Source organism: Gymnodraco acuticeps, unplaced genomic scaffold (assembly GCF_902827175.1).
Source record: "Gymnodraco acuticeps unplaced genomic scaffold, fGymAcu1.1, whole genome shotgun sequence".
Classification (NCBI taxonomy): Eukaryota; Metazoa; Chordata; class Actinopteri; order Perciformes; family Bathydraconidae; genus Gymnodraco; species Gymnodraco acuticeps.
The window spans coordinates 223,447-241,203 of NW_022990512.1; the positions used below are offsets into that span (position 1 = coordinate 223,447).

At 43.2% G+C, this 17,757-nt stretch overlaps 5 gene segments (V, D, J or C); all 5 read right to left on the reverse strand.

Moving 5' to 3' along the window:
* Positions 1-6,436: 6,436 nt before the first annotated feature.
* Positions 6,437-7,165, reverse strand: LOC117553173. The segment is given in 2 exon segments: positions 6,437-6,849; positions 7,020-7,165. Coding segments are annotated over 2 exon segments (456 nt in total).
* An 8-nt stretch (positions 7,166-7,173) lies between these two features.
* LOC117553174 lies at positions 7,174-8,530 on the reverse strand. The segment is given in 3 exon segments: positions 7,174-7,580; positions 8,174-8,272; positions 8,390-8,530. Coding segments are annotated over 3 exon segments (549 nt in total).
* A 117-nt stretch (positions 8,531-8,647) lies between these two features.
* Positions 8,648-9,443, reverse strand: LOC117553175. The segment is given in 2 exon segments: positions 8,648-9,003; positions 9,437-9,443. Coding segments are annotated over 2 exon segments (363 nt in total).
* A 563-nt stretch (positions 9,444-10,006) lies between these two features.
* LOC117553200 lies at positions 10,007-10,646 on the reverse strand. The segment is given in 2 exon segments: positions 10,007-10,434; positions 10,525-10,646. Coding segments are annotated over 2 exon segments (453 nt in total).
* A 3,192-nt stretch (positions 10,647-13,838) lies between these two features.
* Positions 13,839-14,465, reverse strand: LOC117553176. The segment is given in 2 exon segments: positions 13,839-14,251; positions 14,423-14,465. Coding segments are annotated over 2 exon segments (456 nt in total).
* Between the last annotated feature and the right edge of the window lie 3,292 nt (positions 14,466-17,757).

Genomic DNA, 17,757 nt, shown 5'->3' on the forward strand with positions numbered 1-17,757 from the left:
CTATTACCCTGATAGTTAAATTCGATTTTATCTTTATGGCTACGGACATGATTCTATTCTACATGCCTGCCTTTAACTCTGCAATAAGACCCTCAATAGATGGGCATGTGTCAGCGCTTCACCTTTCACATTGGTCACCTGCCTTTGTTCCCAATTATTAAGCTCTTCTTTACCCGCTTTTTAACAATAATCACTATCAGTAACAATACGGATGTGTGTTATTTTAACTTTTTTAGCAAAAGGAAGTCCCTCAACAAATGGCCTTTTCCTCAGCAGGCTGTACCTGGTATTGCACCCTTTGCTTGCAAAGTACTTCACCTGAATTCGTTTTCATTATAAAGGCCCAAGTGGCTGCTTGGTCACCTTTTCGCAAACTCCCATCTGTCAACAGTGTTATCTGTGGAGCAGCGGTTTCCTGTAAGGGTTTCAATGTTTCCCTTTGTGGCTTACTTCCTGAGGTCCTCTACACCCCACATCTGGATCAGACATCATCATCTTCCATTTTCTTCTTCTACTCATCATTGTTTCTGCTCCCTGAACAGTTTGTTTAGTAGCTTCAGATATTGAAAAATAAAGAGTGTATATGCACATTCTGGTACCTTGAGACATTTCCCTCAGGGCTGGATAGAATCTGAATGCAAGTGCAAGATGCTTCTCTTCAGGAGAGAATTCTTCCTTTGTTCCTGATCAAGTCATGGACATGAATAACACAGATTTTCTATCACCCTGGTTCCTTATCTCCACACCTCCTCCTAAATCATTCGTGGCTAGATGAACTTCTCAAGCTTTCTTCATATCTCGCATTTTAGTTTCTGAGAATGGGTCTCAACATACTCTTTTGGTTTTTGATATTGTTCTGGTGTTTAAGATAATTTTTTGAATCTCCCTCTTTTCTTAACAACTGGAGCTATGTCTATTTTAGTTCTGACTTGGTTAAGAGTTGATTTTTTCTTTGGTGAGAGGAACTCTTCCCCTTGTGCTGGGTGAGGGATGGGTAGCCTACTTTGGGAGAGTTCCTTTACAATCTCCAGATCTTCCTCTGTGCTGAGGCCATAAAGCTTTTAATGGGTCTCTCTGTTGTCAGCTCAGATTTTCTTCCCCTCCAGAGGTCACGCCTGTCTCTGACCCCGTGTGCTGCGTGTTTCTGCAGCACCTCGGGAGCAGAGAAAAGAGGAGATTTTTTTCCAAAAGTGCAAGCTCCATTCATGAGCAAAATAGCACCACATTTAACTCTCATTGACTTGTCTTTAAAGCGTTCTTTAAGGCTTGAATTGAGTTTTCTGTTGTGTAACGGAAAATCCCATTCCCAAAAAGGGGTCAAAAGCAAATAGTTTAGTTGATTTTGGTAAAGTATTTGAGCTTTAGCTTCGCAAAAAACTTTCTCATATTAGTTTTGAAGATATTGTTGGGGCTTGATATCTGCTGATAGTTCCCACATAGGTTTTTTCTTAAAAGTACATTCAAAACAACCGGTATTTGTGGGTCATCTGATCACCACATTGCCTTCTGACATTTTAATAGTCCTTATCATATTATCACACTGTGCTTGCATGCTAGGACCTATTCTCTTTGCCAGAGCTACTGCTATTTCTCCTGCATGTTTTAGCTTCCTATTAGCAGGGTTCATTAACATGGTTTGTTGATCCAGTTTTTAGGATTTTCAATATTTGACATTATTTATTTCCAACATTCCTTTTTCCTGAATATCATGTCTAACAATGTGTTTTCTTCTAGGAGTAGTAGATGAGATACTCATAAATGGCATCAGTGAGCTTTTATCCCTATATGGTGGAGGTAGGGTCTCAGATATTATACCACCTGCTTGTTGCTCTCTGTCAAACGGTAGTCTGACAGGAAAGTATTTTGGTCGCGGTACGCCCGTGGGTCTGGGCTAAGCGGGCGGGCAGAAGCTCCGGATTTTGCTTCTGTGTATCCCTCCCTGTGTGGTTGGCTCCGAGTCATTAAAAACTGCGTTCTAACCTCGTCCGCCATTTATTATTTTTATAATTTTTATTTTATTAAAGGGTTTAAGTTCACTCTTTTATACACATGCAAGTTCCTAGGCTATTACTCACACCGGAGGATCAGTTCCGACTATACCGTCACTTGGTTCTAGGTTACTCTTTCTGGATTCAGCTAGTACATGCGGATACCTCAGTTAAGAGTGTTATGTACCGAGCTTCGAGATTTTTAAACAGCACAGGTACCTTCAGACCTATGTTTATCTTTATTAAATCTCCCATTAACTCTTCCCCACGTTATGTTTTAACGCAAAAGTTCAAACCGCAGCTCTTTGTCAAGTCCTACCTATAAGTTTCAAAGTAATTGGACAAGTACTGAGCAATGCTCCTACGGCTGACTTCACTATAGCCACCAAACCTGTATTAAAGGGACCACAGGGGCTTCTCAATTTGGCTAGGGGAAGAAGAACCTACTTTAGCTTCTTTAACAGACAGCAATATCCGATATAATATAACCCTCAGTCCGGTGCAATAGTATCAACTTAAATTACTACACTTTTAGGTTTAATTATATATTCTAGGATTCGGGTAGGTATTTTAACAAGACTTTCAGCCTGTATTTCGCTGATTTGTACTCATCGACTTTTTTCACTAGGTCGTTCTGGTTCTTGTATTTTGACTCTGTAAAAGTATTACTTTTCACAGAGCCCCACGTTGGGCACCATGTTTAGAGTCGGAGAGGTCCTGATAATTTATTCCGGTAAATTACTCTGACCTACTAATTGACCTGACCGAAGTTATTGAGTCTATGTAAGGTTGCTGCTTGGCTCAGATCCACCAACGTCAGCAAGATCTCACCTCTATTAACTCCTGAAGAACCAGGTTCAATTAACTGCTGTTTCAATTCAGACAACTCTTTTTTAATCTGTTTAAGGGATCCCGAAGGATTTTGATATCAGTAAATGGAGTGTGCTCCTACCTAAGTGTGTGTGGCAGGGTGCAGTCTTACCTTTGAAGCAGGAGAGGAGAGCGCAGATGTCTTTGAAGTTATCCCAGTCCAAAAAGGTGAGATCAGTTTATTTGAAGAAAAATAGGTCCAAACTAATACAGGGTTTTTACCTTCTCTCTTTACAACATTGTAATCATACTAAAAACGTTTGGTGCTGTGATCATGTTCAAATATGAATCTTTAATTCACAGTCTTACATTTATTACCAAAATGTTTAATTTCAACTGCCCAATTCAGTTGTGACCTTTTATTATCTCCCGATAGAATTTAGAGGTATTTCCTCATAAAAATACCGGTGACAATAAAAAGCGCATTCAACTTTTCATTCACCAAATCAATTCACATCAGTTTCATACCTTTTTTCCGACACAGACGGCGGGTATTAACATTCAAAAACACACACCTATCTCCCGCAGGTATTTCGGAGGAAGATCCTCACGGTGGCGGTTACTAATTACGAACACACTCCTATCCGACACAGATGGCGGGTACTAACATCCAAAAACACATACCTATCTCCCGCAGGTATTTCGGAGGAAGATCCTCACGGTGGCGGTTCCTAATCACAACCACATCTCACAAACACATCTCCCATCGAATCATTCCACTCAGCATTCCAACCAAGAAATTCAAGAGATATTTACCAAGTTTGAGAGAACCTTACCGAGAGCTATTAACCCAGCTCTGAAGGACAAAGCCTACCGGGAGAGAGTCTACCAGGGGAAACCCCCCTCTCTCTCGCGCTCTCTCAAAAAACCAGTCTCTTTAAGCACAAAAAACCGGATCGAAACCCCAAAGCACCTCCTCCACACCCAATTTGTGGAAAACTGGGCATGGCCTCTAATGTACAGGGCTGGACATGACCCAACATGTTCCATAGCTTATGGCATAAGACACACCTTCCCATGTTTGTGTAAAAAGGACATGACTCCTGTATGATTTGAAAAATATTATTCTCGTTTATGACATAACCACCTTTTTGAGGCCTCTAATGTGTTTCTCCTTCAGTCAGGAGCCCCCCTCCCTGTGAACTGCTGTCAGAGGAGAGGGAGAAAACGGCCTACTCTCTTATCAGAGACACCCATAACTCTTTATAGGCTGTACACTCAACTTAACAAACCACTTGGTTTTGTTTATACTGTAACTATAGAAAAACCTAAAATATTAAGTATTTTCATTGTGGGTTATACAAGAATATAATTGATTATATTTGATTATAACTAACTTTCGTTTTAAGTATTAAACATACTATGAAAACTCTCAACAATACATTGCAATGAGCTTCTTAGTGCAATAAGAAGCTACAGAGACGTTAATCTACGTCGGTAATATTAATTTTATTTAATACAACATTTACGGTACAACATTTAATCAGACAGCCCATGTAGTATAATATTTTACAAATGATGAATTACAGCAAACATGTGCAATATATCCATTATTACAGCTCCGTGGGATGGCAGTAAGGCGATATGGGTCCGTTCTTATTGTGCATCCATGGGTAAAGATAAACGCATGTAGTACTGAACACGCAACATGAACGGGCGGCGCGGTCCCGTGGGTTAGATGCACGTTCATAATGCAGAGGGAAATAACTCTCAGAATAACGTTATTAGCACATTTTACAACTTGAAGACCAAATGTTTTTAATAAGGGCTATACACGTGTTCATACTGGGTTGTTTATTTAGTTTTTAAAAAAGTATCCAACGAGTTACAGACCACTCTTTCCCCATGTAAGTCAAAGGGAAAAAGTGTTTCCGGGCCCAGCAACCTAACGGAAGTGTAGTACCGCCGTTTGACCACAACGAATATTTTCCTCAGAGTCCGGCGCACTTCCTGGGGGCTTGGTTTGGACACCGCTGGCTTGAGCGATCCACTTGATAACCCGCGTCGTAGGACAGTTTAGCGAGAGCGCATATGTTTTGGATTAGGCCAACCGGCTAACTCAAACATATCCAGGTTAGGTTGAACCGGCTTCGTAGTACAGACCTCAGGAGTCTGGCACATGGTGGAATGCTCTAATTAAAAATGTTTACGATAAATGTGAGAGATGAGTCAAAGTAACGTGGTGTTGAAGCATCAAATAACGGAGGCCTCTCTGCTGGTGGTTGAGTTGTTTGAACATTAGTTGTGTTGTTTCCCTAAAGTCTGTCAGAGAGAGGCTCCCTCTGGTGGATGTTGTGCAGTATTGTGTTGTCTTTGCTCCAAATGTTTTTGTACAGAGTGTTGGTGTTTCCTGTCACTGTGGGCCTTCAGTTCCTAAATGAGAGATGATGAACTCTGGTGGTTGTCCTGGATATTGTCGATACCAGTCAAACTGATCACCACCAGCTGCTTGTTTGGAGTATCTGTAGGACAGAGTAACAGAGCTCTCTTCTGGACTGAACTCTTCTCTCTGTAATGCAGTGAGATCTTCACAGCTGACCCCTGAAGAGAGGAGTAATTCAAAAGACTCAGTTAATAGATCACATTTGATCAACATTAGAAGTTAACGTTTTCATGCAGAAAGTTACGTACCTCTTAGAATGGAAACTAACAGTAGAGAATGTAAATAATAGTGTAATGACAGCATGTTGAATGAAGGTGATGATGATGGTCTGTGTTGAACTCTGGTGAATATGGAAGTTCCTCTCTCTTCTATAGTTCAGGAACATCTTAGCTCCTCCCTGAATCTCTCTGTCTCCTCTTAGATCTGTATTTCACTTCTCAGTTACACTTCCTCCTGGTTTTCATGTTATCACGTGTGTGTCGTCTGCATAGCTATGGTAACTTATTTCATTGTTATCCATTAACTAAGCTACTGGAAGCATGTAGATGTTGAAGAGAAGAGTCTCCAGTATGGAGCCTTGAGGAACCCCACAGGTCATATTCGTCCACTCAGATGTTGAGTTACCGATAGAAACAAAGTGTTTCCTGTCCTTTCAGTAGGATTCAGACCAATAAAAACAATGCCAGAGTCCCACCCAGTTTTCCAGTCGGTCTAGTAATATGTTGTGGTCAACAGTTTCAAATGCAGCGCTGAGATCTAATAATACTGACAGTGAGATTCTGCCACTGTCTGTGTTTAAGTGGATGTCATTAAAACGTTAATTAGAGCAGTCTCAGTGCTGTGTGACTGGAACACATCAAAACAGTTATCAAGTGCCAAAACAGCTTTTTAATTGTTAAAAAACATTTTTCCAATTATTTTACCCGGCCTATAAATGTTCATCAGTGAAGCGCCTAGGTTTGTCTTTCAGAGTGGTTTGATGACTGCAGTTTTCAGGGCCTGTGGGAATAAATATGAAAAACAGGAAGTCTTGAAGAAGGTCCATCAGGAGTCTGGCACCTGGTGGAATGCTCTCATTGAACATTATTAGGATACATGTGAGAGATAAGTTAAAGTAACGTGGTGTTGAAGCATCAAATAAAGGAGGCCTCTCTGCTGGGGGTTGAGTTGTTTGAACATTAGTTGTGTTGTTTCCCTAAAGTCTGACAGAGAGAGACTCCCTCTGGTGGATGCTGTGCAGTATTGTGTTGTCTGTGCTCCAGAGGTTTTTGTACAGAGTGTTGGTGTTTCCTGTCACTGTGGGCTTCAGAGCACAGTAGTACACAGCAGAGTCTGTCACTGCAGCAGAGGAGATCTGCAGATCCACTTGTTTTTTCTCCTTGTTCAGTGTGGCTTTCAGTCCAGGGATTGGAGGTTCTGCTTCCACCACGTAAGGCTGTGTTGTGTCAGTGATCAGGAGGAGGAACTGAGGAGCTGATCCAGGATCCTGTCTGTACCACTGGAGATTATTAGCTTGAACTGAATATGTACAGGACAGAGTAACACTACGGCCCTCTGAGGAACACACTTCAGCACTGATGGCAGTAATAGCATCTTCCAAGCTGTTACCTGGAGAGGAAAACATCATGCTATCATTACAGCTCCAAAGTCACAAACCCATCAATTCCTTCATGAAAAAACAACTTTGCTGTAAAGCGTTAATCCAAAATCCAAACTGGATGTGTAATGCTTTGAAAAAGTCTTCATAGTTCCCCTTCTCCTGTCAGAAACATACGTACCTATGAGAGCTGAACAGAGCAGAATTGCAGCCAGTTTCTCCATGTTCACAGAGGGGAAAGCTGTGGTTGTTCAGTATGGAAACGTTTAGTGAGTTGTGTTTGGTCTGATGTTCACAGCTGGAATCAGAGAGGTGTCAGTCATGAAGCTCTGCAGTCAGCAGGAGGAGACTCGGATGTCCAATGAGTTTCTGGAGCTCTTCATCACAGCTGTGAGTCTTAGAGAATCTAATCTAGACTGTATCATCACATCCTGCTGAAGGTGAACAGAGAGAGGCTCCCTCTGGTGGATGTTGTGCAGTATCCTGTTGTCTTTGCTCCAGAGGTTTTTGTACAGAGTGTTGGTGTTTCCTGTCACTGTGGGCTGCAGAGCACAGTAGTACACAGCAGAGTCAGACAGCTGAAGCTTCTGGATCTTCAGAGGAACAGATCTTAAGCTTGAATCCAGTGTGGATGAGAATCTGTCCTCGTCCTCTGTTTTCCCCGTGCCGATCTTAAAGCGGCTCAGGATGAATGTGGGGCTGTTGTCTCCGTGCTGTTTGTACCAGAAGAGATAGTCATTTGATGAAGTGGTGTTATAGTGACAGCCAAGTGTTACTGCCTCTCCTTTAGTAGCAGTCTTTTCTGCTTCAGGTTGCAGCATGTTGTCTCTTTGGGCTCTGCATTCTGTAAAACAGCAACAAACAGTATCAGGGACATGTTAGAGAATCATCTCAATGTTGGACTGATTTCAAAGAGTTCATACCAAGACTCATAGCAGCCAGCAACACTGAGATAACCAGATGCATCATATCTGCAGGTTGAGAAACTCTGAGCTACAGAGAGTATAAAGAGGACTGATAAACTCTGCTGAAGTCTGACAGAGAGAGACTCCCTCTGGTGGATGTTGGGCAGTATTGTGTTGTCTTTGCTCCAGAGGTTTTTGTACAGAGTGTTGGTGTTTCCTGTCACTGTGGGCTGCAGAGCACAGAAGTACACAGCAGAGTCTGTCACTGCAGCAGAGGAGATCTGCAGAGGAACTGATGTCTCGTTGATTTTAGCATCAAATCTGTCTTTCTGGAACTCTGCAGCATTAACTCCAGTTGCTGAGTAACGCATCAACATGTACTTTGGGTAACCATTGACTTCTTGTTTGTACCAGAACAGAGAGGGATATGTGTCAGTTGTCTTAAATGTGCAGCCAATTGTAACTGTGTCTCCTTCAGTAGCGCTGACTTCTCCTGTTGTCTGGGTCACTGTGTCTTGTCCTTTACACTCTGGGGAAGAAGAGACCATGCAGAGGAAGAGATGAATCAATACAGATGAAGGATTAAAGGAGAACAATCAGTAGCTTTAAACAGTTACCTAGAAACATGTTGTAGTTTCTATCTTACCAAAGGAGAGAGCAGCAAGAATAATCCACAGCCAATGTTCCATCTCTACAACAAGGTTTAAATCAGCAGCAGGAAGTAGCTGATGTTCAGCATTCAGTGTGAGGATGGTTCTCTTCACAGCAGCACTTATTATTGACTGGATGGTTGAACACAGTGCAGAAGACGTGCACCGCCTACTTGATCATGTGGCCCTCTAGTGGAGGTGAACAGCTCGGTACAACAGTGTGGAGAAAAGGCTTCCAGCAGCTTGTCAGTGTGTCAGCTGGTGTTTTTGTACAGAGTGTTGGTGTTTCCTGTCACTGTGGGCCTCAGAGCACAGTAGAACACAGCAGAGTCTGTCACTGCAGCAGAGGAGATGATCAAATCTATGTTCTTCCCTGCAGACAGTTTAGAAGACAACTTTGTGTCTGATTTCAGAGACTCTGCTAGACTTGTAAAACTTGTTCCTGAGATGTAGAGAAGAAACTCTGGTGGTTTTCCTGGATATTGTCGATACCAGAAGAAATCTTCACTAGCCGTTATAGTTTTGGAGTATCTGTAGGACAGAGTAACAGAGCTGCCTTCTGGACTGAACTCTTCTCTCTGTAATGCAGTGAGATCTTCACAGCTGACCCCTGAAGAGAGGAGTAATTCAAAAGACTCAGTTAATAGATCACATTTGATCAACATTAGAAGTTAACGTTTTCATGCAGAATGTTACGTACCTCTTAGAATGGAAACTAACAGTAGAGAATGTAAATAATAGTGTAATGACAGCATGTTGAATGAAGGTGATGATGATGGTCTGTGTTGAATGAAGGTGAATATGGAAGTTCCTCTCTCTTCTATAGTTCAGGAACATCTTAGCTCCTCCCTGAATCTCTCTGTCTCCTCTTAGATCTGTATTTCACTTCTCAGTTACACTTCCTCCTGGTTATCATTTTATCACGTGTGTGTCCTCTGCATAGCTATGGTAACTTATTTCATTGTTATCCATTAACTAAGCTAGTGGAAGCTTGTTGATGTTAAAGAGAAGAGTCCCCAGGATGGAGCCTTGCGGAACCCCACAGGTCATATTCGTCCTCTCAGATGTTGAGTTACCTATAGAAACAAAGTGTTTCCTGTCCTTTCAGTAGGATTCAGACCAATAAAAACAGTGCCAGAGTCCCACCCAGTTTTCCAGTCGGTCTAGTAATATGTTGTGGTCAACAGTTTCAAATGCAGCGCTGAGATCTAATAATACTGACAGTGAGATTCTGCCACTGTCTGTGTTTAAGTGGATGTCATTAATATGTTAATTAGAGCAGTCTCAGTGCTTTGTGACTGGAACATATCAAAACAGTTATTTATTTCCAATACAGTCTTTCAGTTGTTGAACTTTTTTATTATTTTAACCGGCCTATAAATGTTCATCAGTGAAGCGCCTAGGTTGTTCTTTAAGAGTGGTTTGATGACTGCAGTTTTCAGGGCCTGTGGGAATAAATATGAAAAACAGGAAGTGTTGGTGAAGGTCCATCAGGAGTCTGGCACCTGGTGGAATGCTCTCATTGAACATTATTAGGATACATGTGAGAGATATAAGTTAAAGTAACGTGGTGTTGAAGCATCAAATAAAGGAGGCCTCTCTGCTGGGGGTTGAGTTGTTTGAACATTAGTTGTGTTGTTTCCCTAAAGTCTGTCAGAGAGAGCCTCCCTCTGGTGGATGCTGTGCAGTGTTGTGTTGTCTTTGCTCCAAAGGTTTTTGTACAGAGTGTTGGTGTTTCCTGTCACTGTGGGCCTCACAGCACAGTAGTACACAGCAGAGTCTGTCACTGCAACAGAGGAGATGCTCAGATTGATCTGGGTTTTATCCTCATTCGGTTTAACGGACAGTCGAGAGTTTGTTGTATTTTGTGTTCCCAAGTGAAAGATGAGGAACTCTGGTGGTTTTCCTGGATATTGTCGATACCAGAAGAAATAATCATCCAATTCAGCAACCTTGGAGTATCTGTAGGACAGAGTAATAGAGCTGCCTTCTGGACTGAACTCTTCTCTCTGTAATGCAGTGAGATCTTCACAGCTGACCCCTGAAGAGAGGAGTAATTCAAAAGACTCAGTTAATAGATCACATTTGATCAACATTAGAAGTTAACGTTTTCATGCAGAAAGTTACGTACCTCTTAGAATGGAAACTAACAGTAGGGAATGTAAATAATAGTGTAATGACAGCATGTTGAATGAAGGTGATGATGATGGTCTGTGTTGAACTCTGGTGAATATGGAAGTTCCTCTCTCTTCTATAGTTCAGGAACATCTTAGCTCCTCCATGAATCTCTCTGTCTCCTCTTAGATCTGTATTCCACTTCTCTCAGTTACACTTCCTCCTGGGTGACAGATCCAAAGGCAGTCTGTAAATTAAAAGTCAGAGGACCTAGGATTGAACCCTGTGGTACACCACAATAAATCACAGACCAACAGCGGAACTTGTTTTATAAAGATAAGAAAACAAGTAATCAAAACTGATGTCCTTGATGTGTACCAGTTTATTGAGAGAGGTGATTTAAAGTGTTTGATCAGTCAGTAAATAAAAAAAACGTAATAATAACAATGATTGGCGTTAACGTGAAGTCAAATTAGTGAGAGGTGTTTCAACGAAAGAGAAATCTTTTTTAAATGATCTTAATCTATTAAAAATATTTCTTCAGACCCGACATTTAAAAGGTCTTGAACACCACAACACAAGCTGCTGTTTCAATAGAACCTATGATCACATTGTGCTTGGAGATAAACTGAATCAAATGACAAAGTAAGAGGCTCTAGGATTGAACCCTGTGGTACACCACGTGAAATCACAGACTCACAGAAAATTAGAGACACTTATTTTAAATTCATTGAGACTACATTTTATGTTTAACCTGTGATAACAGGCCAGATTCACTGATTGAGTTAAACATTTGAAAATGTTGATGTGAATCAAAGGCAGTCCATGTGTTTGTATGGTAGGGAACAATTGTTCTATATCATATAAGGCTTCGCCCTCTAAGGCTATCGCTATTGGGTTAATCCCACTGCACGTGTGCAGCACTGACAGACTTATTCCACGCCCACCTATGACGTGGGCCCCACCTCCGGGCTCACTTCTGTATAAATAGGAAGTAGGGCCTACAATCCACTCCTACTTTTCTTCAGCACTCCGTTGCAGAAGCATTGACAGGCAAAACAAGTTATTTTAAGAGCTACTTACTAAAAATTCCTGGTTCCCCTGGGCCCATCCTCCCTCTCCTCCGGACGGGGGAAACAGGGTAGGGGCCCGGTGTCAACCCGACATATGAGTTACGACCGGAGCTCACGGTGTGAGTTTTCCCGGGGATTAGAGCACGCAAACGCGGCTCTCACTCCCCAGGTGTCGTGCACTCATTGTGTCCGTCTCCCTCTGGCCCACAGACAGTGGAGAGCGGACGCTCTCGCTGCTGCGGCCGAGGATGATTGGCTAGTCCAGGAGTTTTACTCTGTGGACCAAGCCCTTTATTTATTGGATCCGAGTGGCGGGCAGCAGTCAGGCGACTCCTTCCCCTCCAGTCACGGATCACCATGTGGTTCCCCCGCCCTGTCTCCCTCTCCTCCGGCGGGGGAGACGGGGCGGGGGTCCGGGGTCAGCCCGGTAGCCGAGCCTAGGTTCGGCTGCCGGGCTGACGACGGGTCAACGGGTCCCTTTATCCGCCATCACTGCTCGGCCGTCGATAGGCGGTATTCTCCAGGAACTCCCGGAGATCATCGGAAAGGCAGCCGCCTAATGAGATCTCCCCGTTCCCCCGGTTCAGGAGAGCTCTCCTCCAGATGACATAAAAAAAGCTGCATAAGCGGCCGCCTCACAGCCTGTCGGTTGTTAGGCAGCAAAGCTTACGGCTCAAACCAGCTGTCTTTAAAACCTGTCGGTTAATTAGACAGCCCGGGTTTGTTTCCTATGTCACAGATGTGCCTCCTACACACACCTCCGCTCATTCCTCAAGCAGGTTTGAGCGTGAACCTCAATGTCCGTTTTACGAGTTTCTCCTAAAACGGCGACATGAGGAGAGCCGCTGTGTAATACAGCGTGTGGAGGTGCATAAGCCAGCTGTTTGTTACCTGTACGGTTAACAGACAGCGGGGCTCGCGGCACGAGCCAGCTGTTATTAACCAGTCGGTTATTAAACAGCAGGGCTTGACGGTTAAACCTGATCCTCCTAATCTGTCGGTTATAGGCAGCACGGTTTTTCCTCTGTCCCAGATGTGCCTATACTACACACGGTCGTAATGAGCCTAGGGCTGTTATTACGCACTGTGTGAATAGCACTGCACACACCTCTGCTCATTCCCTCAGCGGGTTTTGAGCGTGAACGCGCCTCAATGTCCAGTTTACGAGCCTTCTCCTAAACAGAGACAGGATGAGAGCCGGTGTGAGATGCAGAGTGTGGAGGGCCCCTCGCAGCCTTTTCGGTCCGGGCCCCTCTTGGGCTGCTTCACGGGCAACGGCGGCGAGGGCTCTGACGTGGCTCGTCACCATGACAACCACAGCACATCCAAAACATGCGTGCGCTCTCAGATTATTACTCAGAGTGGCGACGCGTGTATTCGATGGACAGATGGATAATAATAAGCAGCAAGGCCCACCGGGTAAGCCGGCTGCCCCTAACCTGTCGGTTATAGGCAGCATGGCTCACTGCATAACCGGCTGTCTTTAAAACCTGTTGGGTTTTAGGCAGCTCGGATTTTTTTCCTCTGTCCCAAACCTACCTCCTACACACGGTCGTAATGAGCCACGAGTGCCATTATTACAGTGTGGACAGCACTGCACACACCTCCGCTCATCCCTCAGGGGTGTTGAGCGTGAACGCACCTTAAATGTCCGGTTTACGAGCCTTCTCCTAAACGCGACATAAGGAGAGCCTGTGTGAAATGCAACGTCTGGAGGGCTCTGGCGTGGCTAGTCACCACGACAACCACAGCACATCCAGAGCAGGTTCGCGTCTAGTAATATGTTGTGGTCAACAGTTTCAAATGCAGCGCTGAGATCTAATAATACTGACAGTGAGATTCTGCCACTGTCTGTGTTTAAGTGGATGTCATTAAAACGTTAATTAGAACAGTCTCAGTGCTGTGTGACTGGAACACATCAAAACAGTTATCAAGTGCCAAAACAGCTTTTTAATTGTTAAAAAACATTTTTCCAATTATTTTAACCGGCCTATAAATGTTCATCAGTGAAGCGCCTAGGTTTGTCTTTCAGAGTGTTTTGATGAATGCAGATTTCAGGGCCTGTGGGAATAAATATGAAAAACAGGAAGTGTTGGTGAAGGTCCATCAGGAGTCTGGCACCTGGTGGAATGCTCTCATTGAACATTATTAGGATACATGTGAGAGATAAGTTAAAGTAACGTGGTGTTGAAGCATCAAATAAAGGAGGCCTCTCTGCTGGGGGTTGAGTTGTTTGAACATTAGTTGTGTTGTTTCCCTAAAGTCTGACAGAGAGAGACTCCCTCTGGTGGATGCTGTGCAGTATTGTGTTGTCTTTGCTCCAGAGGTTTTTGTACAGAGTGTTGGTGTTTCCTGTCACTGTGGGCTGCAGAGCACAGTAGTACACAGCAGAGTCTGTCACTGCAGCAGAGGAGATCTGCAGATCCACTTGTTTTTTCTCCTTGTTCAGTGTGGCTTTCAGTCCAGGGATTGGAGGTTTTGCTTCCACCACGTAAGGCTGTGTTGTGTCAGTGATCAGGAGGAGGAACTGAGGAGCTGATCCAGGATCCTGTCTGTACCACTGGAGATTATCAGCTTTAACTGAATATGTACAGGACAGAGTAACACTACGGCCCTCTGAGGAACACACTTCAGCACTGATGGCAGTAATAGCATCTTCCAAGCTGTTACCTAGAGAGGAAAACATCATGCTATCATTACAGCTCCAAAGTCACAAACCCATCAATCCCTTAATGAAAAAACAACTTTGCTGTAAAGCGTTAATCCAAAATCCAAACTGGATGTGTAATGCTTTGAAAAAAGTCTTCATAGTTCCCCTCCTCCTGTCAGAAACATACGTACCTATAAGAGCTGAACAGAGCAGAATTGCAGCCAGTTTCTCCATGTTCACAGAGGGGAAAGCTGTGGTTGTTCAGTATGGAAACGTTTAGTGAGTTGTGTTTGGTCTGATGTTCACAGCTGGAATCAGAGAGGTGTCAGTCATGAAGCTCTGCAGTCAGCAGGAGGAGACTCGGATGTCCAATGAGTTTCTGGAGCTCTTCATCACAGCTGTGAGTCTTAGAGAATCTAATCTAGACTGTATCATCACATCCTGCTGAAGGTGATCAGAGAGAGACTCCCTCTGGTGGATGTTGATCAGTATTGTGATGTCTTTGCTCCAAAGGTTTTTGTACAGAGTGTTGGTGTTTCCTGTCACTGTGGGCTGCAGAGCACAGTAGTACACAGCAGAGTCAGACAGCTGAAGCTTCTGGATCTTCAGAGGAACAGATCTTAAGCTTGAATCCAGTGTGGATGAGAATCTGTCCTCGTCCTCTGTTTTCCCCGTGCCGATCTTAAAGCGGCTCAGGATGAATGTGGGGCTGTTGTCTCCGTGCTGTTTGTACCAGAAGAGATATTCATTTGATGAAGTGGTGTTATAGTGACAGCCAAGTGTTACTGCCTCTCCTTTAGTAGCAGTCTTTTCTGCTTCAGGTTGTAGCACGTTGTCTCTTTGGGCTCTGCATTCTGTAAAACAGCAACAAACAGTATCAGGGACTTGTTAGAGAATCATCTCAACGTTGGACTGATTTCAAAGAGTTCATACCAAGACTCATAGCAGCCAGCAACACTGAGATAACCAGATGCATCATATCTGCAGGTTGAGAAACTCTGAGCTACAGAGAGTATAAAGAGGACTGATAAACTCTGCTGAAGTTTAACAGAGAGAGGCTCCCTCTGGTGGATGTTGATCAGTATTGTGATGTCTTTGCTCCAAATGTTTTTGTACAGAGTGTTGGTGTTTCCTGTCACTGTGGGCCTCACAGCACAGTAGTACACAGCAGAGTCAGTCACTGCAGCAGAGGAGATGCTCAAATTGATTCGGTTTGACTTCACTGTAATCTTCAGTCCAGAGATTGGGTTAGTTCCTACAGCGCCTGAATCAGAGTGTGAGATGAGGAACTCTGGTGGTTCTCCAGGATATTGTCGATACCAGAAGTAATAATTAGCATTAGATCCAGCTTTGTAGGACAGAGTAACAGAGCTGCCTTCTGGACTGAACTCTTCTGTTTTGACTGGAGTCAGATCTTCACAGCTGACGCCTGAGGGAAAGAATAACTCTGTTATTTAATGTTATTAAAGTCCTTTTAGCAGTACCACACTCAGAAAGCGTTGACACTGATGTTTTATCCAGAGTGAAACTAACCGGATAAGATTGCAAACAACATCAGAGAAAATGCTGAGTTCTGCAGGGACAGCATGTTGAATGAAGGTGATGATGATGGTCTGTGTTGAACTCTGGTTCCTCTCTCTTCTATAGTTCAGGAACATCTTAGCTCCTCCCTGAATCTCTCTGTCTCCTCTTAGATCTGTATTTCACTCCTCTCAGTTTATTTTCTCCGTGTTATCACGTGTGTGTCGTCTGCATAGCTATGGTAACTTATTTCATTGTTATCCATTAACTAAGCTACTGGAAGCATGTAGATGTAAAAGAGAAGAGTCCCCAGGGGGGAGCCTTGAGGAATCCCACAGGTCATATTTGTCAACTCAGTTGTTTATCAAATCAAGTTTTACTTATATAGCACATTTAAAAACAATTTTCGGTCGAGCCAAAGTGCTGTACATGTAATAAAGGCACACTAGAATAACATAAGAATTTATGACAGAAATATAATGACAAAACACATAGAAATGTCAGGTGACATGCTCAGCTCTGACTAGAAGGCCAGAAAGAAGAAGTGTGTCTTCAGTGAAGATTTAAAAACCCCTAGGTTCTGGGCCGACCTCACATGTAGGGACAGACTGTTCCAGAGCATCGGGCCAGCTGCTGCGAAGGCTCGGTCCCCTCGGGTTTTGAGCCTGGTATTGGGCACTGTCCGCAGCAGCTGCTCAGCACACCTTAAAGCTCTGGCTGGGGTGTGGCGATGGAGGAGTTCGGCATAAACCGGAGCCAGCCCATTTAGGGCTTTGAAAACAGATAAAAGGAGTTTAAAATAAATTCGGAACCGAACACGCAGCTGCGTTCTGGATGAGCTGCAGGGGTTTAATTGAGACCTGGTTCATAACCCACATACAGAGTGTTGCAATAGTTCAGTCTCGAGGTGGCGAAGGCATTAACCTGTTGAATACCATCGACCCGCCCCCAGGCGGAAAAATGCATCATCTGCAGGAAACAGCGTCTGAGGGCTTCTTAATATTTAATAAACTATGAATGTTTCATATCCATGTAACGGGAAGAAACTCAGCTAACTGATCTTTTTTTTACAAAAAAAACCACAAAGCTAACGCTGACCATCTGAATTAGCGACGAGCGAATTTTTTTTACTGCACATGCAACCCATCGATTAGCATTGTGAAAAGGCACAGAATCGATAGGTTTACGTATAAATCATCACTCCATGATAAGAACTCGCGACATTATAAACAAAAACAGACATCAAAACATGTTGCGCAAGGTAGCAAAAACGGCAATATCTCTTACCTTTGTTGTTGTCTGATCAAAAGTTGTCTTCAATGGCATTAAAACGATAAAACGCTGCTGAAGTTAATCCAAAGGTTAATCCAATGTGTCTGTGTCCCTTTGAAATGATTTCTGATAATCCATAAGCAATAAACCTACTTTTCCGTTTTCAGATTTCAGAGCGTGAGATCCAACTGCATGCATGAAGCCCCCACTTTTTTTTGGTAACGTTGGTGTGTATGTGGAAATTCACCTTCGATTATATTGGCTCTAACGGTCAAAAAGAGATGTCAATCATCAAAATCGACCAATGGGTTCCAGAGAAACGGCAAAAACGCCCATTTTCACCCAAATGACCTCAGAGGTGGAGTTTTTTTTGCTAAACCTCTAAAAAGGTACGATTTCACTTGTTTTGCATCAGTCTTGATACAGGGTACTTATTATATGTTGTATTTTGGATTCCTAAAGCTTTTAGTCTACCTTACCATCATCCAAGGGTAGTTTTCACTATAAGTAAAAAATATTTTTTGGACGGACACTATAATTTACAGTTTTTTTATGTTCAATCTGAATTGTCTTTAAAATAAAAAAACATCTATATTGATTCTGACTTTTCTACATCCAACTCACAGGTGTATCATAATTTTGAGAAAAAAGATTATTAATGTACCCCTTTCAGAAGGGAAGATATGGTCATTTGTTCTGGGAATGTCATTTTCGAGCCTGAGACCTGAAAAAC